Source organism: Polyodon spathula, chromosome 12 (assembly GCF_017654505.1).
Source record: "Polyodon spathula isolate WHYD16114869_AA chromosome 12, ASM1765450v1, whole genome shotgun sequence".
NCBI classification, from domain to species: Eukaryota; Metazoa; Chordata; class Actinopteri; order Acipenseriformes; family Polyodontidae; genus Polyodon; species Polyodon spathula.
In genome coordinates, this window is record NC_054545.1 from 3,721,293 (window position 1) to 3,743,632 (window position 22,340).

The 22,340-nt window shown below is 38.9% G+C and overlaps 1 protein-coding gene across 2 annotated transcripts in view; it reads left to right on the plus strand.

The window, feature by feature from the left end:
- The window catches only part of LOC121324360 (protein jagged-2-like), a 36,968-nt gene extending 15,094 nt beyond the window's left edge, over nucleotides 1-21,874 (plus strand). The window contains exons 4-26 of one of the 2 annotated variants that reach the window (XM_041266101.1): nucleotides 734-988; nucleotides 1,307-1,367; nucleotides 6,429-6,559; nucleotides 7,148-7,267; nucleotides 7,424-7,537; nucleotides 8,535-8,648; nucleotides 9,589-9,702; nucleotides 10,021-10,067; nucleotides 10,250-10,423; nucleotides 12,088-12,238; nucleotides 12,608-12,772; nucleotides 12,853-12,966; nucleotides 13,046-13,159; nucleotides 13,296-13,409; nucleotides 13,500-13,616; nucleotides 14,907-14,934; nucleotides 15,433-15,518; nucleotides 16,201-16,314; nucleotides 16,846-16,961; nucleotides 18,000-18,251; nucleotides 18,379-18,510; nucleotides 19,212-19,359; nucleotides 20,304-21,874. In XM_041266101.1, coding sequence (XP_041122035.1) covers nucleotides 734-988; nucleotides 1,307-1,367; nucleotides 6,429-6,559; nucleotides 7,148-7,267; nucleotides 7,424-7,537; nucleotides 8,535-8,648; nucleotides 9,589-9,702; nucleotides 10,021-10,067; nucleotides 10,250-10,423; nucleotides 12,088-12,238; nucleotides 12,608-12,772; nucleotides 12,853-12,966; nucleotides 13,046-13,159; nucleotides 13,296-13,409; nucleotides 13,500-13,616; nucleotides 14,907-14,934; nucleotides 15,433-15,518; nucleotides 16,201-16,314; nucleotides 16,846-16,961; nucleotides 18,000-18,251; nucleotides 18,379-18,510; nucleotides 19,212-19,359; nucleotides 20,304-20,779 — 3,257 coding nt within the window. In that variant the 3' untranslated portion in view covers nucleotides 20,780-21,874. The remainder of the gene's footprint in view (nucleotides 1-733; nucleotides 989-1,306; nucleotides 1,368-6,428; nucleotides 6,560-7,147; nucleotides 7,268-7,423; nucleotides 7,538-8,534; nucleotides 8,649-9,588; nucleotides 9,703-10,020; nucleotides 10,068-10,249; nucleotides 10,424-12,087; nucleotides 12,239-12,607; nucleotides 12,773-12,852; nucleotides 12,967-13,045; nucleotides 13,160-13,295; nucleotides 13,410-13,499; nucleotides 13,617-14,906; nucleotides 14,935-15,432; nucleotides 15,519-16,200; nucleotides 16,315-16,845; nucleotides 16,962-17,999; nucleotides 18,252-18,378; nucleotides 18,511-19,211; nucleotides 19,360-20,303) is intronic. The other variant, XM_041266102.1, reaches the window with a different exon arrangement.
- Nucleotides 21,875-22,340: the final 466 nt, after the last annotated feature.

A 22,340-nucleotide genomic window follows, 5' to 3' on the forward strand; every position in this document is an offset into this window, starting at 1 on the left:
ACCCTGACTTGTTTCTCCCCACCGGTCACCCTTAAAGAAGTCTTTGACAGCCAGACTAAGCAGCCCAGAACGCTAACTTGTGGCTGGCCTTTCTCTCGCGCAGCTATAAACAAGTGCAGCTTCTCTGGGAGAGCCTCCCTCTTTTGTTGCAGCTTCTAAAGGGAATAGGAGGTTAAGCATAGCAAGTGTAAGTGCAGCCCTTTTTAAATAAGAATGATTTAAGTCTTGAATGGGGATCCGCTACTACAATGTACCACCAGGGTGGTCTGCTTTGGGCCTCCTTGTTTTGCCATGTTTTATAGAATGCATGACTGTACAGTTCATGCAGCCTTGAAGCCGGGGCTGAAGCATTTCGGGTTTCTTCTGTTTCTGTCTTGGTTTGTGGGTGTGGTGGGATGTACTGCCTTGAGAAAAGAGGGCTGTTCAGATTTTTGGTTTGTTTTGAATTTATTTCTTCTCTGGCCCCCAAACCTTTTTTTTTTTTTTTTTTAATTGGACTTCCTGCAAAGTAATGCACAAAGCAGGGAAACTTAAAGTTCGGTTATCAAACTCGTGCAGTTCTGAGCTACTCCCTTACATTTTGTAATGGGGCTGTTTTTCTCAAATCTTAAGTAGGAGACTGTGTCTGTTTGCATAATGTCAAGTTTGACTGGGGATGGAGGGAGCAGATAAATGGGACTGTGATCTCATGTTCTGTGTTTTTTTTTTTTTTTTTTTTTTTTTGTGCTTTTAGATCCCGAGCTGCTGATCGAACGTCACGTCCACACCGGGATGATCAACCCTGGAGAAGACAGCCAGACATTTCAGCACAATGGACCAGCTGCAAGTTTCCAGTACAAAATCCGTGTGAAATGCGGCGAGAATGACTACGGCTCTATGTGTAACAAGCACTGCCGACCCAGAGATGACTATTTTGGTCACTTTGTTTGTGATCAGAATGGGAACAAGGCCTGTATGGAAGGCTGGATGGGGGAAGACTGTGTGCAAGGTAACTGCTATACAGTGCGTGCAGTAAGATACAGAGAAGTTTCAGCTACAGAGATTTGCAGCTCAAACTTCTATCTGAAGAGAAGTAGCATTTATGACCCAGATAGTTATGCCCTTAAATACTACTTGTAGTGCCTAAATTCACCCTTTAATTTTAAATAAATGTATTAATTGTTTAGTACATTCCTGTGTGTTTTAATTATTAAATTTTATTATTTTTATAAATGTATTTTTGCATATCTATTGGCTGTTATGTCTTTTGTGGAGTTCGCTGACTGATGTACAAATTGTAACCGGCAGCCTCTATTTCGTTTCACAGCTATTTGCAAACAAGGCTGCAACCTGCTCCATGGATCCTGTGCTCAACCTGGCGAATGCAAGTAAGCATGTCAAGCCCTCACCCCTGCTTGCTGTTGCTTTGTTTGTAAAGCTATTAAAACCTGTCGGTTAAGGTAGGGGGGGGTTCCGGCTAGCTACCTCTGTGCTAGGAAAATGCATTTGGATTGGATATTAACCGATGCAGTTGTTCTTGCAGACTAGGTTAAGCCAAGCATAAGAAAACAATTTTACAAGTTATTAGTCGCATGGTATGGGATCTTGAAACCATGGTGGTGGTCATTAGGGACATGTGTAAATCACTTCTAGTACAGCCTAACAGACCATGCTTTGAATAATGAATACGTAGTGTCCTAGTTAAATTCTGTGTGACTTTGAGTGACTTTTTGCTAGTAATTTAGAATCTTATTTGAAGGCAACCTGCAGGAGACTGTTGCACCAGGGTATGACTTTAATATGCATTTAAAAGTGGTGTTTTTGTTCTTTTTTTTTTTTTTTTTTTGGGAGGGGGTTCAGATTTCATGGAGCTTTTGAGTAAGTATAAACTCCTAAGCAATGCTATTGTTAAATGCAACACGCTTTCTTGGCTCTTGGAAGATGGCCACTTTTTGCTTACCCGGTACAAACAAGACGGCTTCCTTAAGTAGCAGAATGAGAGGAAAGCAGATGGGTGTGAGACTGCAGGCCTGTTGGTGCCAGGAGTCTGGGCTAGGAGTCTAGCACTTAAGCTTCAGTTAAACCCTGTGCTAAAGCTGCTCCCTATTTTATAAACAAAGTAATACAATTTCAAACTCCACAGTAATTATTTTTCATCAAGACATGTGCATGGATTTTTTTTAATGAAAGCTGTGATTCACTCAATATGCTATACAGCAATTGTCTGCTTTTTAAAAAAAATTCTAAAGTATTTCTGTACATCCTGTACTTGTTAATTAGTTAAGGGAAGTCTTTAATTTTGAAGGCAACTTCATGTACAGGCTGTTAAATATTGACTAACAATATATATGGGTCCCTGCAAAAAAACAGTAATCAACAAAGCAAAGGCAAGCTTGTCTCTAGTATTTAGGTTCCAGTAACTTGCACGAAAATGAATTTGTTAATGTTACACTTGAACTGTACTGTAGACAACATGCTATTTACTGACTGAGGTCTGGGCAAAAAATAGCTCCCGGAATGCTTTCATGTAGGAATGAGACTAAGGTGAGAGATGGGTATGGAGGAAATAGATGGAGATGTTTCCAGTGCATTCTTTTGAGAGCTTCTGTATCTCCACAGTGGTTGGGAAATGTACTGTAGTTGGATTTAATAAGCCGGAGCTTCAGTGACAAGGACAAAGTTGATCGCTACATGCTTTGACAGGTGATCTGCCAAGCTGTAACCATTATTTTTACATGTACCCTGTCACTTGCTTCCTCTTTCCTCCATAACTGTCTTTGCTGCTAAAGTGGGTGAACACGGCCCTGTTTTGAACTTGGTGACTTGTTGATTACAGACACAGCCAAATTAGGATGTGCTTTTTTTCCCGCAAGTATTAAAACATTAGTGTTACAAAATGCTGTGATTTTTAATTTGTATTTAAATATTTTATTTTTACAGTAGTTGCTGCCTTCGCTGCACTGATGAATTAGCAATTGCCTCAACTGTAGCAGTGTGTGTGTGTGTGAGGGACTTCCAGTTTAAGAAGCTGAATACAAACTATTCTATATTTGGTATTGGATGAGGAAGTCAATTCTAGCATTTGTGTAAACGTTTAATGTTCCCTTGAGTGGCATGCTGGATGTTGCTTCCTGTATTCCACGATATTTGTCGGTTTGAATTTCAAACCAGAGGATATCCTTGTGCGCAGATATTTAAACAGTTGCATGGTGATTTCATACAGCAGGTCTCAAATCCTTCTGCTGGGTGATCAAGTACAAAATGAAAATGAGTGCAGAGTTATCTGTTAATACAAATCCCATTATGTCGGAGGATAGAAGTGTCACGTCATCAAATTCATTGTCTGCCAAATGAAACTTGTGTAAATCCCCCCCACCTCCCACTGCTGAACTAAGTTGATGGACCTTGATTGGAGACCTATTGTTCTGTGCTGTTTGACACCATCCTGTTCATTTCAACACAAATTGTTGCCTGTTTTTCCACTGAGCAGAGTTTCCCCACCCCCTCTCCTAGTTATGAATGTAGCCACCGTCACAGACGTCGATGCCTCTGACTCGCTTTGTCTTTTGGCTGTCATTTTGGAAGTGCGTGAGGTGGAGGATTCTCTTAATTCGGTGATAGGAAGGGCTGCAAGATTGCAAACAGTTGTGAGACGTACTAGGCTACTGAAGGCATCCTTTATCTATTTCTTTTTTTTTTTTTTGTTTATTATATAGTCTTTCAGCATGTAACCCATGACTAGTCTCAGTTCTCGGGCTTCACATATTGCACAATAAAGAACTGAATAGTGTGTATTTGGTCTTCACATACCGAATGAAACTTTTTTTTTTTCTGTTTTTATAAAGCCTGTCAAAGTACAGCGTTGGGATAATCTGATATCTAACTACTGTGCAGTGAGCGGGTTCTGGACTTTTCCTTTTAGAGAGGTCAGATTATCACCAGCAGGAAGTCTAACGATGGAGCTGCTCATTAAATGAATGTAAAGAGACACATTAAAATACGCAGCACCCTGAGAAACCGTGTGATCTGTACTGGAATTCTTAACATGCTGAATTAGGAATCCTAGCCTGAGCATTTCGCACAGATGTTGGTATCAAAGTCTGTCTGCTGTTGGCTGAATTTTGTTCTGTTAAACACACGTAATGCTTTGTTCTTGTTGTTTTTTCATGAGGAAATGGAAACAGTTATGTTTAGTACCTGTTCAAATCAAGGATGCAACAAGACTTCCTGTTGGACAGGAAGACCCAGATTGCTCTTCCATACAATCCCTAGAATTGAACCAGCACCCCACGCAGTAACCGTTTTGACTTGTAAACAGGGGTTTAAACTGAAAACACCCTGCTTAGAGGCAGAATTTTTCTGGGAATAATCGGGCAGTGTTGACACGTGGGCATGAAGTTGCTAATACTGTCGTACAAGCCTATTCTGTAAGGAACTGGTAACTTCTTTTGGAATTACTGCAGGACTGCTTGAATTTCTGTATACAATAAAGTTGCTCATACTTGGGGCTTGAAGTTTTATTTATTGTTTTTATTTTTGATCAACTTATTTTGAGCAGATTCTGTTTTCCTAATTTTAAACTCAGAAAAAGCTGTTGATCACAAACCATATCAGTTGTTGTTTTTTACCTTCATATCTTGACTGAGCCTGATTTCTGTTTCACTTAATTTGTTTCAAACAGACGTGACCAAATTACTTTAATTGCTCATTGCTGATCCTAATCACATTTCATTCTTTTCAGAATAAAAGACCCAGTACAGAGTGTACACTGATAGCTAGTCCATTGTTTCAAATGTCTTTGATTTTGAAGCAAAGAAAAAAACATCTTGCACCCAGTCGTTTTAATTAGTAGTTTATTATGATGCAGAGACAGCTTAACAACTACTAATTAAAATTTAATCGGAGGTAGAGATTTGTAAAATAAAAACTGAAACGTTCAAGCTGTACTCCTGCTGTAGCATTTTCTGTACAGGGTAGGGTTAATTACACACTTGGTTTAATAGATGAGATATTTTAATTGACTTTGGAAATCTTAATCTCCTAGAAAAATGCAAAGTTCATAGCCAAAGGATTCTTATACATAATCATTTTCAGTATTTTGAGGTGCATGCTGAATATTGGTGTTTGGTTGTGTGTGTTCTGTTTTGTTTCTCTGCCCCCCCCCCCCCCCAAAACCATGGGGTGATGGGCAATGTATTCAGATGGTTAGGAAAGGCCAGCAGTATACTAAATTTAGGATTAGCTTTGGGGTGAAGGCTGTGACCAATTGCTTACAGCATTCTTAAGCGATCAAGTTACTTCAACACCAGTCATTTACCTGTGCACTTCACGCCACAGTTTATTAAACATTCATTTAATTTGGGCATGGCTGGGATAAATTTCTCCTTTTTATAAAACTCTGTAGTCGCAGGGTGTTAATACTACTCTGTGACTAATCTGCAACAGAGCTGCAGCATTGGACAGTTTACACACAGCTTTACTGTTGCAGTAGTTGCAGTGCTGTTCTGGTTGGTTAATTTCAGCTTGGTGTAATTTCGCACATGTGAAAAGACCTTTTTATAAAGATATGGAGCACTTGGTTTCAGTGATACTACAAAATAACTCAAGTTATTTATGGATTGGCAGAACACCTTACATGCTGTGTGCTGGAAGCCATTGCTATAAATCAAATACATTATTTCCACTCAAGTTGTTTTTTTTGCAATCAGAGTATTTGTTTTCCGTTACACTGTCCTTAAAATATCCAATTTCTTTTAGATGTTCGGGAATTCAGTGCCTATGAAAGGGAAGGCCCAGTAGCAGTGGTCCCAGTCATGCATTTGAGAAATGTTTCTTAGGCACAGTTTTGAAGCTTGCGTTTCAGTCAACAGCTGGAGCATAATGGGCTACTTCTGTGGGAAAGGTGGCTTAAAATAACATGGAGAGAATTGACAAGACAGCTGTGACTTTGAGCACTCGTGGGCTTGGAATAACAGCCTGCTGCCCTGCAACAACAGATTTGCTAACCCCTAAGCGTCTACCTTCCCAGTAACATTTTAACTACAACTGCTGCAAAATATTTGAAACCTCCTTTGGGACGAGGGGAGGGAAAGGTGGTTGAAGCAGGAGAGCATGTTCTTAAATGGCAATCTAATTATATTCTCCAAAATCCTATTCCAAATAACAGATCCTTGTGTCTTCTGGTTCAGTAGGATGAAGTAAACAATTGCTTCTGAAATGTGTTGATTTTTGAGGGTGGGGACGGGCAGTTCGTGACTACCGTTTTTATTCAGGTCAAAAGAATTTCACAAATATGTTACTTGCACAGTGTATAAAAACAAAAGTAATGGAGATCTAAGCAACGTTTTGACATCCGCTGCCTACAGCCGGTGCAAGTTGTTCACTGGGTTGTGATGAGCTTCTATGTTCTTCGCTAATGATTCCGTCCATGCATTTTTTTTTTTTTTCAGCTGCCAGTACGGGTGGCAAGGACAATTCTGCGACGATTGTCTCCCGTACCCTGGCTGTGTCCATGGAACCTGTGTCAAGCCATGGCAGTGTGCCTGTGAGAAGAACTGGGGTGGTTTGCTGTGCAACAAAGGTATGCATTCTCATAACATGTGGCATACTTGCATGGGTGTGAGATTTTTGTTCCTTGACTAGGCACACCTTTCACTGTTAACCAACTTTAAGTGGCTTTGGGATGCTGAACTCTACATCTGTGTCTGCTTGTGGCTTACCCCATCAAATGTTGGCTAATTTTATATGCAGGTGAATTGAAACATGAATCCTACTTTTTCTGGCCACACCAAAACAGTGCTTCCCAGTATGAAGTTCAGATAAATTACTTTTGCTGTGGACTGTGTTTTCCTCGCAGTGCAGTCAGTCTTCATGTGATGTCCTGTTTTTTTTTTTTTCTTTAAATCCATTCTACTGTAGAAATAGTTGCCAAATCGCAAGTTAGTGTATTGCAGGTTTTCAGATCGCCCCTTGCTGAGTGTGTTCTCATGCTTTCTCTACCCCAGAGAAATGTGATGACAGGCTGTGCAAAGATTAACTGCTTTTAATGAGGAGTCTCAGCACTGATCTGCTTTAGACTCTAAACTGAAATGGCACTTCTGGTTTTGTATTACTGGTCCTGCCTATACTGTATTTAAAGGTTGCCTTTTTCTGTCTTCTAATTTTAAAGATCTTAACTACTGTGGTACACATCACCCCTGCATTAATGGAGGGACCTGCATGAACACGGAGCCTGATGAATACAAGTGTGTCTGTCCGGACGGCTATTCTGGCAAGAACTGTGAAATTGGTAAGCAGGAAGAAAAGCTATAAGTAAATAAGAGTTTTCTTGCTAATTATAAGCAGGTTTGTGTCTGCCTCTGTATTAAAGTCCTGCTTTTATTTATTTTATTTATTTTCCTTATGTGCAAATGTATTGTTATATGTTCATATTTTAATTTTACAGCTGAACATGCTTGTGTCTCAAGTCCTTGTGCAAATGGTGGCAGTTGTCATGAAATCCCATCCGGCTTTGAATGTCATTGTCCCCCAGGGTGGAACGGTCTAACCTGTGCCAACGGTAAGTGTTTTACCTTCAAACTTTAGCTACTGAACAGTGACTAGCTGAACTAAGTGTGTGCTTTGAGTTAAGACAACATTTATTATCTGTTTGCTTAGCAGACACCTTTATCCACGGTGACTTAGACTAGGGTGTGTGAACTGTGCATCAGCTACAGAGTCACTTACAACAACGTCTCGCCCAAAAGACGGAGCACAAGGAGGTTAAGTGACTTACTCGGGGTCACACAATGAGATGGTGTCTGAGCCGCAGTTTTGAACTGGGGGCCCTCCTGGTTACAAGCCCTTTAAACACTGGACCACACGGCCTCCTAAAATGTTGACCTGATTTATTAGAAGTCTTAACATGAACTCCCACCCTCGCCTCACTGCGAAAAACGACCATCCAGAGCCGTGTGTCTGGAGGAAAAAAACTGCCTTGGCATGGCTAGTTTAAGTCTACTGCTTGGAGATGTAAAGGTTAAACATATATTGGTGTGAAGCGGATTTCTCTGTATTCTATTTTATCTGGGACATTTATTCAGAATCCGTAAGTGTTTTGATAGCATTAATTTGTAGCCCCCCCCCCCCTCTGCTGATTTATGTGAAGAGTAATCGTGTTGCAGTGTGAAGTCAGCTACATGTTCTCACAATACTAGAAGACTCTTAGCTGGACCTCTGCTAGTTGGTTTGTGTTCTAGTCCTGGATGCGCTTGTTTGGATGTGGCTCTTGAAGTAGGATTTACAGTCATTTTAAATCTATTAGATAAAGCTAATTTATTGTAACATCTGCAAAGGACTGTAGTTTGATGTCGGACTAATTAAGGAAACAATAAAATATTTATCAATGTTGGAAAATATTTCTGCACCATAAATCTATAGAATCCATGCCTACATTTGGCATTCACTAGTTTTCCTGAAATGTGTTTTTTTTTCCTCCCAGTTTTTGGTCGGCACAAACATATGGCACTTATTGAGGGATGTACTGTAATAAGAATGTATTTAATTTTATTTTCCAGACATTGATGAATGTGCCTCCAATCCCTGCGCTCGAGGGGGTACATGCATTGACAGAGTAAATGGGTTTGAATGCATCTGTCCATCTCAGTGGGTTGGCAAGACCTGTCAGATAGGTAAGGGTTTCTGCTATTTTAACAAGGTGTCAAAACATGCAGCAGAAAGACAGCTATTTCTCTGTGAAGCTGTGGTTTGTTGCTCCATGTGTTTTTTTTGCCCCCAGAATTGTGAAAGTAATCTTACGGTATACTTCTTCATTTTAATTGGTTTAGTACCGAAAGCAGGCTATTTGAAATATGATCCAGGTGACATCTAGAGTAAAGCTATAAATAATACATTTGCTGGCAACTGCTAGCCTTGGGACTCGGTTTGTTTAAATGGGTTATCTTTGGGACCAGATCGAATAGTACATTTCTCAAATTGTTCATGGTGGTGGAGTTTGTTCAGGAAACAAATTCCGAAAGGAAACTGTTTAATCTGTAAACAAGCTTCGGTACGAAATTTAAGTTCTCAGGTTTTATTTTACGTCTTCAATTATATATTCATCTCTTGACGCTGCATTTTTGCCGGTGCCCAAGCATGGAGATTGGGTTTCGTAGACAGGCAGCTGCAATCCAGAGAAATTGTTTGCAAATTGATAAGGCTTACTAAATAATGCAAAGTAAAAACGCGAACTCCCTTCTGCTTGGCTTTAAAAAAAAAAAAAAAAAAAAAAATTGGGGTGCAAAAATTATGGGTGTCTTTGGCATTTGGTTTATATCTGTGATTGGATTTCTTGCAAAATGAAGTGGTGTTTAAAGTGACAGTGTAATAGATTTTTGACCTGATCTCCCATTTGAAATAAGTGAGAAATAGTTTGTAGGTTCAACTCTGATTTGAAGAATGTAAGGCATCCTTTAGCCTGTCATGGATCAGGAGCAGGAAGCCAAAATAGCCTGTGTTGTGAATCTATAAACTGTCTCTTTCAAGAGTACTAATGCATGACCTGTATCTGTTTTGGTGGTTGGAAACTGTTTCTTACTGTCTTCCTTCCCCCTTCCCTTTTCCTCTTTACAGATGCTAATGAATGTGTGGGGAAGCCTTGCCTTAATGCTTACTCTTGCAAAAACTTAATTGGTGGATATTATTGTGACTGCTTTCAAGGATGGGATGGCCAAAACTGTGACTTCAGTTAGTATTGATCATTGTTTGCTGCTACCCAGTTTTTTTTTTTTTGTTTAAACAAGCCATTTTTATATATCTATTTTATTTAACAAATGTGTGTCTGTATGACAGGGTCTGCCTGTTTTCAACATTCTTGTATGACTAGCACACTGCAAAAGGGTGTCCTGGAGACATGTAGCTTCATACAGGAGTACTAGTTTAATTTGACTTTAGGGTTAATCATCCTGAAGTTTTTAAATTCCAGAAGTTGTTTTTTATAGTGTGTGAAAAGGCTGATTTTTATGTTTCATATATATTGTAAATAACTTTATTTTTAATCTGTAGATATCAATGACTGCAATGGACAATGTCAACATGGAGGGACGTGTAAGGTGGGTGTAAATTCTGAATGAATTAGCATAGGTATAGTCCTCCTTCAATGCTTTTACAAAAGCCTTTTACTGAACCAACGCTGGAGATATTGTTCTAAAAGCTTGGGTGTGTTCGATTTGTTTTCAGAAATGGCGAATTGTTTTTTGCATCCTGAGGTGTGTGTTTTTGTTTTTCTTAACAGGATGAAGTGAATGGGTATCACTGCCTCTGTCATCCAGGATTTGTTGGCAAACATTGTGAAATCCAGATAAACAAATGCGTGAGCAGCCCCTGTATGAATGGGGGGCGATGCCAGGACCTGATAGATGGCTTCCTCTGTCAGTGCCAGCAGGGTTTCTCTGGTATTTTCTGTGAGGTGAGCAGTAAGCAAAGAGTCATACCATTTTTAAAAAAAAATGGGCAGCCATTATGAAACATTTTTCCGTTAAACAGGGATGTCACCCGATATGTTCTGTGTAACAGGCAAATGAGTCCAGTGCAGCCTGAAGCTGCACAATCTGCCTTTCTCACTACTTCTATTATTCAGATACTGTGGTGACATGTATTATACTCCTTAGGACAATACTTGGTAATTGAAAGCTGAGACCTGAAGAATAGTTCCAGCTACAGTGTTCATTTTACATTCAGAATTCTGACTTGCCACGAGTTTGTTTTAAGATGCAGTGGTAACTTCTGCATACACCTACTGGCAGACTTAGTTTGGAGACGATAAAGATTGAGTAAAAAAAATTCCAGTGCATTTAAGTAACCAGGTGTTAACCGAATTGAGCAACTATAGGGGTAATGACTGCACTTGAATGTTTGGTAATGATTGGACCCTGGTGATTTTTAGCACAAGCCTCTTTACTGATCAGATGCTGACTGCAGCTCAAGCAGCAGCTTGCTTTTGCTTTTAGTGTGATTACTGAAAGGGTACTGTTGTCTCGCAACAAGAAACCGTACAAAAAAAAGGGTGTAGCAGATCAAAAGACATTTGATAGTGAGAGCTGGCCAGCTTTACTCAAGCATAGCACGGAACTCCTGTCACACTTTAGACACTAGAAAAACTACCTGCTGAACTTCTGTTCACATGGAGGGGGAGGGGGGGGATGCTTGGAGATTTTTTTTTTTTTGCCAGCAAAGGATTTTCCATGTGTGATGGTGTTTTTCTTTTTGTTTTGTTCCAAATTCAGTTGTGTAGTAAAAACATACACTTACTAGTGTGTGTGAGATATATCTACATAGATAGATAGATATCTATATATATCTAGATATATATAGATATCGCTATCCTTAATTTATAGTTAATAAAATCTGGTGAAAAAGCAATACCTTTAAGTAATCGCATTGCCTTTTGTATGTGGTGTTTCCACTGGCATTTTGTAAAACCATAGTAAGAGTGAGCTTAGAGGACCAATCTGCTTTTATTTCCCATCGTCTGCGTTCATTGCATTGACAACATTTTCTTTGCTTTAAAAAGAACAAAGGCGTGAGCGAACCATTAACTATAGACTCCATCCTATCGTAGGATTTGAGCAACCTACAAGTCCTGCTCGAAGGTTAATTTAATCAACTGGGCTACTTGAAAAACTACTGAGGTTCCAGTATTTCCATAAAAGGCAATAGTGGCAATGATGGTTTACAAGCTTTAAAGTTTTGTTTAAGTTGAGAATTTTTTTTCCTGATGTGTGACTTACAAAAGCATTAAAACTGAGAAATAATATGACCGCAACTGCATGATTTAATGCTTGTAGTGGGGAGGGGGGACACAAACTGCTTTTAGCTTCAAGTCGTGTGTTAAATAGGGCTCTGTAATCTATGAGCTAGCCGCCTCTGGTAACCTTCCTAACAAGATTAGTCCTGTTGATGCTGGGGACGCTAAGATGTTTACAGTAAGAGCGCTCAGGCTCGAAGATGCATCATCCTTAATAAGATTACAGGAAGACTGCTTGGGTTTACCCTTTCGATTTTCATCTGTGTGTTCGAAGGGTTTCGCACTACCAGTGATTTCTAAAGTTTCACAATGTTTTCTCCTTTCAGGTTAAAAGTAATCCCTGTAACCCCAACCCTTGCCAGAATCAAGCTTCATGTTATAATGTTGGAGGAGATTACTACTGTGCCTGTTCTGAAGACTATGAGGGGAAAAACTGCTCCGACTTCAAAGATTATTGCAAAAACACCCCTTGCGAAGGTACCCTCATTCTATCGCCAGCATGAGAGAACTTTATTTCAGGAAAAAAACAAATAAAATGTTCTACTTTCTTGATTTTACAAGTAACGCTATAAAATTAGGTTCAGAAATCCCTAAATAAATAAGGATCTGTGTACTTGGATGCCAATGCCGTATTTGAAACGTGTAGAAAACCTATTTTGTAGTTCTGGTGCTGGCATGGGGAATTGCATTTTGATTTCCGGTCATTGCATATTAAGCTGCACAATTTCATCATTATGGTGCAGCCAATAGACTATCAATAAACCTGAGCATTGTGGAATAAAATATAATTTGCCTCCTCCTGCTTCTTCTTTTTTTATATATTTTTATTTTTTATTATTATTATAGTAATTGACAGTTGCACCATCGCAGTTGCAACCAACACCACCCAGGAAGGTTTGCAGTATATTTCCTCCAATGTGTGTGGACCACATGGGCGATGCATTAGCCAACCAGGAGGAAACTTTACTTGTGCTTGTGAAAAAGGATTTACTGGGATCTACTGTCATGAAAGTAAGCAAGGAATTTTAAACCTATTGCTTTTGGTGTGTGCGTGTGGACCATGTATAATTTATTTTTCTAATTTAATTTAGATATTAATGACTGCATCACCAATCCCTGCAAAAATGGAGGAACATGCATCGATGGAATCAGTTCATTTCAGTGCTTCTGTCATGATGGCTGGGAGGGGAATTTATGTGAGATTAGTAAGTATATATTGTATTAGACAACTTGTGTCTATTTTAATTGCTCTGCAGTCTTATACTGATGTGTGTGTTTCCTCAGATGTAGATGACTGTCGTCACAAACTTTGCAAAAATGGTGGCAAGTGTGTGGACTTGGTAAATGATTTCTACTGTGAGTGCCAGAATGGTTGGAAAGGCAAAACCTGTCATTCACGTAAGCAGTTTTGTTTTCTTCCTTGATTGATTTTGTTTGTCTTTACTCTGTCTTTTGTAAAGACTCAGTGAGACAGCAACGTGTTACAGCTTATCTGCTTTAGCTTAGTTTTAAGAGGCATGCTGCTTCTTTTCAGGTGAAAACCAGTGTGACGCTAACACGTGCAGCAATGGCGGGACCTGCTATGATGTTGGAGATGCTTTTCGATGTGCCTGCCCTCCTGAATGGGGTGGCAGTACCTGTAATACTGGTGAGCTTCTTGCCTTTTGCTTCTATATAATTCATTAAATGATTTTCAAGAATCTGAGTTTTAAGCTAAATTATTTTTTCTAATTTGCAGCAAAGAACAGCAGTTGTACTCCAATCCCTTGTGAGAATGGTGGAACGTGTGTTGGAGGAGGTGATACTTTTACATGCATCTGCAAGGAAGGCTGGGAAGGAGCCACCTGCACACAGAGTAAGAATTCAAATTGTTATCACTGTGTGGTTTAAATACGTGGTTTCTTTTTTATTAAATCTTTGCAAGAGTATGCTTGCAGTTTTAATAGCTTTTGGGCAGGGAATGTATTGGCATGGAAATAACTCATTTTGCTTTGTATTCTGGGTTTAAGTGGGTGGTTTGTTATCCTTGAAGGATAACCTTTCAGTGTTGTAGGAGCATACCAACAGTTAAGGTGGAGTTAAGTATTTCAAGACTTAACTTGCACAAAATATTGAACACTGCACAAGTATGTGTCTTGCAGTCAACCAGATTGGTCCTTTTTCTTTTATTCAGACAAAAAAGCTACATTTTAATATGTGTAAGTCATAATGTTGTAGAATCCTCATGCGAATGTAACCCCCCCCCCCCCCCCCCAAATCCATCCATCCATCTACAAGGATTTCCTATATATATATTATATTGCAAATGTGTACACATCTGCCCCCTGTGGGGGGGGGGGGGGGGGGGGGGGGGGGGGGAGGGAGGTGTTACATTTCCATGATGATTCTAAATGTAGTGACTTTGTTAGATGTTGTGGTGGAACAAACACAGCTGCAAATGTAATTAAGTACTAGAAAAGACAGCTTAGATCTGTTGCATGTAAAAACTAAAATGATGGCACAGTAACTGTCAAACCCCTCCCCCTCACACATACATACACACACTGAAACAGTCCAGCCCAGCATTTCTGCTGGTCCCCCACCAGCTACTTAGACTGTGATGTCATGCTTTCTGCTGCTGGGATAGGGGTTCAGAGGTTAATATATACAATAGTTTTATTTCACACTCTTTTTGCATGTGTCTTTTTGTCCTTAAAAGGCAAAAGGCAGCAGAATTTAACCGTGAAGCCGCTGGAACACAGTGTTGTAGTTCAGTTCCCTTTTGCCTCTTTGTTTTTTACCAGAGGATCTGCCTTGACTAAATGCTTGATTTGTACTGTGCGAATATGACTCTTAGACAATGTCTTCTTTCATTGCATTCATTTTCTTTATAGCTCTCTTGTATCTACATGTAGTAAGGAATCATAGATCATCTGTGCAAATGTTACGATGATTTAAATAATAAAGTTGCCAATAGTATAAAGTTATTGAAGCAGTTATATGAGAGTATGCCCTTGGATTGTAAACCGTATTTAATTTATCCCCACATGTCCTCGGCACTGGAAAGGAATTTGTTTTAATTTACTTATGGACATAAATAGTTTACTCTGGATTTCCCTTTTAAATCAGGATTAACTGTACTGTTAATTTCCTTTTTTTTATGTAGATACCAATGACTGCAATCCTCACCCTTGGTAAGTTTATTCTTCAATATCTTGAATATTCTTTAGTACAATTTTATGCAACACCACAAAAATGCATTTTGGTCAAATAAAAACAGCTATGAATAGAGAATTTTCAGTATATTCTGTTCACCTTACCATGGGTGGCTTGGCTGTTAATTGAATTGATTGAAACTGTCTTCTGAGTTAACTGTCAAAATTGACTTGGTCCTTTTGTGAATTTTACCTTCTGTTACAGATTAACAAAAACATTTTAAGTGCCTCTTTGGTTTGCGTTCTGCAGTTTAATTAAACAAGCCTGGACAATTTGGGGGGAAAAAATAAATTGCATCACTCTTTCTCTTCATTGTTGAAGCAAAGGAGGGAAAAAAATAAAGATCCCAGCATGAGTGGGGATTTGCATTTGAAGGCCCTACATGGCTTGCCTTTGTAAAGCCCCACGCTAGCTCTCGTCTGGGCTTGTGATGGTTCCGTGAGAGGATTTCACTCTAAGAGGGGTTGTTTTTACAGCTACAATGGTGGCATCTGTGTGGACGGCGTCAATTGGTTTCGATGTGAGTGTGCACCAGGTTTCGCTGGACCAGACTGCAGAATCAGTAAGTGCCTGTAATGTGATGGATGAGGGAGGGGGAGGGCTGGCTGTAGGGCTGTCATTGTGACCTAGCTCCCTGGTTACTCCCCAGCCTTTGACCTTTTGTGTTGTGTTGATGTCAGCTGTACCCCCAAATGAAGCAAGAGCTAACCTGAAAAATTAATTGACATGGAAACTCCTTTGTGAAATTAGTAACTTTTTTTCCTCATCTTTTATTCTGACATGCTTCTGGCAAAGAGTTGGCATGAGAGGGGGGGGGAGGGGGGGGAGGGGGAGGGGGGAGAGTGCCCACTGGGAGGATTTACATTTTGCTTGCATGCAGTTTCCATTGAGCTTTCGGTGTAAACATGAGGATTCCCTTGTGGTGTCACATGATCCCAAAGCTCCCAGATGGTAAACAATTCATACCAGTGCCTGTTAATGGGAGGATTTAATGGGAGATTTATGTTAATTCTATGAACTTGGTGAAAACATTTTCATCCTACACTGAAGTCCTGTGTGTAATGCTTTTATTTTATTTTTTTTAAAGTCAGCTAATGTAGTATGTAGTAATCTTGATAAAAGGGATGACTCTTAAAGCCAGGCAATTGTGATGCCTAATTTGCACACAATTAGATAATAGGAAATCTTCAACAATGTATTTATTAGTTTTGCTGATTCATTTCATTTGCTGTTTTTCTATCCAGACATTGATGAATGCCAGTCATCCCCTTGCGCATATGGTGCCACTTGCGTTGATGAAATATATGGGTATAGGTGCACCTGTCCTCCTGGAAGAGCCGGCCCCAGATGCCAGGACGGTAATAATGCTTTTAGATTGGCCTGTAAAGCTACTCAAGCTTGTGCCTCCCTGGGGTAAAGGTGGGGGACACCAGTGATTTAACTAAAATAAGTTAGGTATGGAACAAGAGAGAGAGTTTAACTGTCAAAGCTGTGTATAAATAAACTGGGAGGGAGAGGTAGGATTCCTTCGTAATGATAATATGTAAATGTATACAGAGTTAACTGTACAATTTATTCATTGTTTCAAGTGTTTTGGATAGAGACATCTGCTTTTTTTTTTTTAATGTGCATGTGTGTCACGGATGGTAATAAATGAAGGCTGGGATAAGTGCAACAAATTAGTTGTAGCATACCAGAAAATATATACACTCGTCCATTTACCACAACTAGTGTGGAAGCATTTTGTGAAACTGTTTATCTGATAAAGCAGGAAGCCAGTAACTTGTAAACACAAACTCAAATTCTGTTCATACAGCACAGTTCATTTATTAAGGTGGTTTGAACAGATTGACTTAGAAATGACCTGTTTTTGTTCCGTGGTCTCCTAGTTGTTGGCATTGGAAAGCCATGCAGGTATGCTAGTCTGCAGTTCCCCCATGGAAGCAGATGGGAGCAGGAATGCAATACTTGTCAGTGTTTAGCTGGAAACATCGCTTGTACCAAGGTAAGTTTTTTTTTTTTTGTTATATATTTGATTCCCAAAGATACATATTGAGAGCCAATAGTTACTAAAGTGCACCAAAATGTTTAAATTGAATCCTTCTGCTGGTATGGCTGTTGAACAGCTGCTTCATTTTGATGTTTTTAACACTCAATTTGGAGCAGAGCAGCCTACATGGGGAGTTTTGTGAGGTTGGGCAGAGACGAACAATGCGGTTCTATTTGCCTTCATACCGCGTCTCGGGCCTTTTTGAAGAGATTTCTCATCAGTCTCTGCTTAATGTTTTACAGCCCAGTTGATTAAAGCTCAATTAAGGGTTAGTTTTTGTTTGCTTTTAATCAGCAAATATAAATGTTACTTAAACTAATGTTATCTTGAATTAGTTTGAGTTGGTATTGGGTTATTTTTTTTTTTTTTTTTCTTGTAAAGCTTTCGTTTTCAAGTTAGTGCAGTGTTTTTTGTTTTTTTTTAATGGCCCAAAACATTTGGCTATTAAATAGATGTAATTGTTCTGTGCTATATATAGTGTTCCCTTCTTATTTTAAAATAAATACAGAAGTGAATGGATTTACCATAAAAACATGTTTGTCATGTTCCATAAACAAGACTCGACCTGAAGGATGTACTGTAGATACCAGTCTTAATATTTCATTTTTGCAATGCTTTCTTCCAAAGGGACAGGTAGGAATGACTGCTAGTTTGTTGTAACAGTTCGTGCCAATATGGCAGAAAAAGCTCAGACATGGTCTTTCTTATTTTTTCATGGAGTTAGTGATCTGGACAGAATTTTATTCAAGCTTTCAAGACCACACAGGTCTCTCTTCCAAACTGTTTTAAACTCTGTTAACTCTACATTGTTTATCATATGATTTAAGGGATCTGTGAGGTCACTACACTTGTATAATATTCTGTCAGACAACTTATCACTTGCTCTTCAGATACTTTTATGAAAGCCAGACAATGATGAGGAGCTGCTGTTCTTTATTAAAAGTTCCTAAGACACAACCTCACTGCTTGTTTGTTTTTCCCTTGCATTTGCAGGTTTTGTGTGGTAGAAAGCCTTGTCTCTTACAGAAGCGTCTCGGACAAGATAACCACCAGTGCCCTGCAGGTCAACAATGTCAGGAACACAATTTCTTTACCTGTTTTTCACCACCTTGCCACGAATGGGGTGTCTGCAGTGCCCCGGAGCCTCCTGTGCCCATTAAAACCCAATGTCAGCCGCATACGGGCTACTTGGATAACGGCTGTGCGCGGATCACGTTCATGTTTAACAAAGACAAAGTGCCACAGGTGAGTCCAAACATCAAATAAAAATAAATCCTGTGAAGCCACAGATTCAAACTGATTTTGCTGGCCTAAGACCTGTGGTGATTCTGTCAGACGCTTATAGCTTACATTTCTGCTTTGTTTTAAACAGGGCACCACTGTGGAGAACATCTGCACTGAACTGAAGTACCTCGAAGCAACAAGGATGCTTGCCAAGGAGAGGTCTCTGCTGGTGCTTTGTGACATCTCCTACTCCAATGAAAATGCTATTGAAGTGGCTATAGTAAGTACTCCTGTTTTAGATTCGCACCACCCAAAAACTGTCAGTCGCCCCGTTTAAATATCCGAAGACACAGTTCTACATCTGCTTGTCTTTCTTCGAGTGGCCTGGTGTTTACATTGCTTCTGTCACAATTAGGCTGACTATACAAGGAACATTTTGGCCAACCTCTAAACTTTTGAGGTGGTCTTTTAATCCCATAAGATGAGAACATAATTTCATCTAATAGCATGCAGTTTGCTTTCATGCCACAAAGAACAAAGGGAGAGCGGGTTAGGTGTGATTTTTAGTTACTTTAAAATGAGGAACTGGTTAAATATAAGTTGTAATGCAGGGGTATCATATAATAGGAAATGTAAATGACTTCACTCATACATGCAAGTCTAGTGTGTTAGAATTATTACAGCAAGTACAGTGGTAATTTAGATGGAAGAAGCACATTGGAGACTCTTTCATATCCTCTTAAAATATCCAATTTCAGTGCAGTGAAGATTCAGATGAAAGTGCAAACGTTGGCTAGAACAGATTCTTACAGCAGCTCTCGAATAAGAACTGTGGTTTATGCAGAAATACTTTGCTGCCTAAAGGAGCTAATCCTGGATGGTTAAATATTTTCTGCCAATAACTTGATCATATTTAAAAATGTGTTAATGGTGCCAAAAACTATTTTTTTTTTAATTTATTTTCTGTTCTTTATTTCTTAGTCATTTGTGGACGACGAACAGGACCACAGCCTCATCCAGGATGCTGCCAGTACAATCATCAACACGCTCTCCAAAAGACAGAACAGCACCCTCATGCTGGCTGTAGTAGAAGTCAAAGTGGAAACCCAAGTTATGGGGAAATCAACCGGTGAGTGGAGCTGGTAGTAATGGCCATATATGGACACTCCCACTGATCAGTGTTTGCTTTGGAGAGACTTGCTGCTTGTCTGGGGCTATCAATCTTTTATAACGCTTGGATAACATCAACTCAGCCTGCAACGTTACTTGTTAAAATGTGCTTTGATCATGTTTTTGGTCATACAGTTTGTTTTTGTTTTTTTTAGTGTGTTTTTATAATCCATAACTTAAACTGTACTATATCTAATGGAGCTGTTTTTTCCAGACATGGTTTGTCTTGCTAGGTATTTGAGTGTGGTGGGCTTGATTTTACTTTGGTCAGTTCTACTGTACTTCCTGATGTTGGCTGGTGCCTTGCAGAATCATTGGTCTGGACTATTCCATTTTTAATTAAGTGCTTAATTACATACGTACATACAGTTTGTTTATATTCTATAACATTTATCTGTAATTCTCTTCCCTGTGTGAGGAGCCTCAGTGTCACTCCCTGTCCCTCAGGCTGTCGCAGGCGCTTGTGAATTGGGCTGCCTTTTTTAATGAAGCTTGTTCCCTGTCTCTCTTAAGGGGGTGGGGAGTTTTTCATGGTCTGGGAATTGTTTGCAGAGATTTTCTATTGTTAGGAAGAAGGCTTCCCTTAATGGATTATATTTGGAGCACAGCACTAGAAAATGTAACTGACTATTAGCTTCAGTTCTACCAATCTCAATCAAAGCATGACACACTTGCTAGTTCAGTTTGACCCGAGATGGTGTTCTGAGATAGGTATGAAATATTCAGCAATATACATAATTTTAGATCCTTTTGTTAGCAGTGGTGCCAGGGGCTGTCCGTCTTGTATAGAGTTCTGGCACATTGTCTTCTGCTACTTGAATGGGAGCAGGTTGAGAACGCATCTTGAATGAACTGATCAGTCAAAATAAGACTGACCTGGATTTGTTTTTCTCCTCTACGCAGACTACCTGGTTCCTGTTCTGTGTGTGGTGTTCACCATTCTCTGTGTTTTCTGCATTGCCATCTGTATCTGGTGGACCAGGAAGAGGAGAAAAGAGAGGGAAAGAAGCCAGCCATCCATAGAGGAGAATGTCAACAATCAGTGGGAACCACTGAATCCTGTTAGGAATCCTATAGATAAGCCATGCAGTAACAGAGACATGCAGTATGAATGCAAAAAATTAATGTCTCCTCCAAACAGAACTTGCGATGGAGAGGACGAGGAGGAAGAGGAGCAGGAGGGGGCCAGCATGGAAGTAGACAAGTGCCCCTCCCACAAGTGCACAAAAACTTTATTGCCTGGGAAAGGGGATGCTGTCAGCACAGCAAACAGCACTCTGGTGAAGCAGCCGCACCGAACGGCCTACAGCTCAAAGGACAATAGGTGTAAAAATGTAAATGCAGCTGTCAGCAAAGACGTGATAGACAATTGCGTATGAAAATAATTAATAATCCTCTGTGCCTACTTAAGCTTGTAAAAATGGAAATGCATATCGTTGTCTTCATCATGGACTTCAAACCATTTAAAAAAAACAAAAAAAAATATTCCATTGGCTATCTCTGTTTTACAGAACACCTTTTTTCCATTTGTTTTTTTTTCTGGCTAAATTATTTGTGGTTCAATGACAAGGCTGATAGGTTTCTTTGGATAGCTGAGATTATATATATTTTTTTTTGTACAGTTAATTTTACTCTATGTACCAGAGGAGGAAGGTGCCTCAATTTGTAATTGTTTACAGTTTTTTTTTTTTTTGTTGTTACTTGGTGTAGTTTTTATAGGACAAAAGGGATAAGACTTTTGTGAACATTAAAACAATATTTAGGATATCCGTGAATGGCAGCTCACAGCACTCTTTACAATTGTTTCTATTGTTAGTCATTTTCTTTGTTTTTTCAACAGAATTTGCCTTATGCAACACACAGCTAGCCCAAAACAGTGAAGTGACTGCAGTTGTGAATCAAGTGGCCTTTTTGTGTAACTTCTAGGATTGCAGTATTTGTGCTTGTAGCAAGTGCCTTGTGATTTCAGTTTGTATAGCAGCTGTCAGACTGTCCTGCCAGTTTAACAATAAAAAAGGGAAGAGCTCATTCACAACACTGCTTTGTACATATGTATATAGGAAAGGAATCGCTATGTATATTTGAATTTAGTAAGACCATTAACACTTTTTTGTTTGTTTTTTTTAAATGCCATTCCTTTTTATTTATGTTTTGAAGCAAAGGATGTTTTATGACTGTTTAAATGTTTATACAAAGTATAACTATACATTAAGAACATAATTATTGTCAAATATAACCACTGGTTATGTGTAAATGTATACAGAAATATTTGTTTGCTTTACAGAATGATTTATCTCCCCGTCCCCCCCCCCGTCCCACCCTTGTACTGCTTCAGTTGAAGATAAATTTGTTTGTACCATACTTAAGTCATGGGGAGCATCTCCCTTTTCCTTTTAATTTTGTGAATGTCAAACATGTGATACTATTTGTGAAACAGATCTCTGCTTTGGATACAGGCCTAATGAAGGGAACAAATTAAAAAAAATATTATATATATATATATATATAATATATATATATATATTATATATATACATTTCTGTGTAATATACTAAAGACAATCAACCTAAAATAAATACATGACGTCGTCTTGATTTTCCGTATGACCTTATATTTCTACCTAATGGAGTTACCATCAAGTGGTAGAGGACTATATATATATATAAGATATATATATATAATATATTTATATTATATAAGTATATAGCTATAATATATATTATATATATCATATATATATATATATATATATATCTATTTTAAGGAATAAATTGAATTAAGGAAGCCACCCACCAAAAAAAAATTAAACTGATATAGATACTATTGGGGGTGGAGGATTTGTGTAAGCATAGCTTAAATTTGTAATTATTTTGTACAAAAGAACAGTTGCTTTGCAAAGTCATTGGTTCGTTAGTGCATTTTGTTTGACATTTTCTTTAG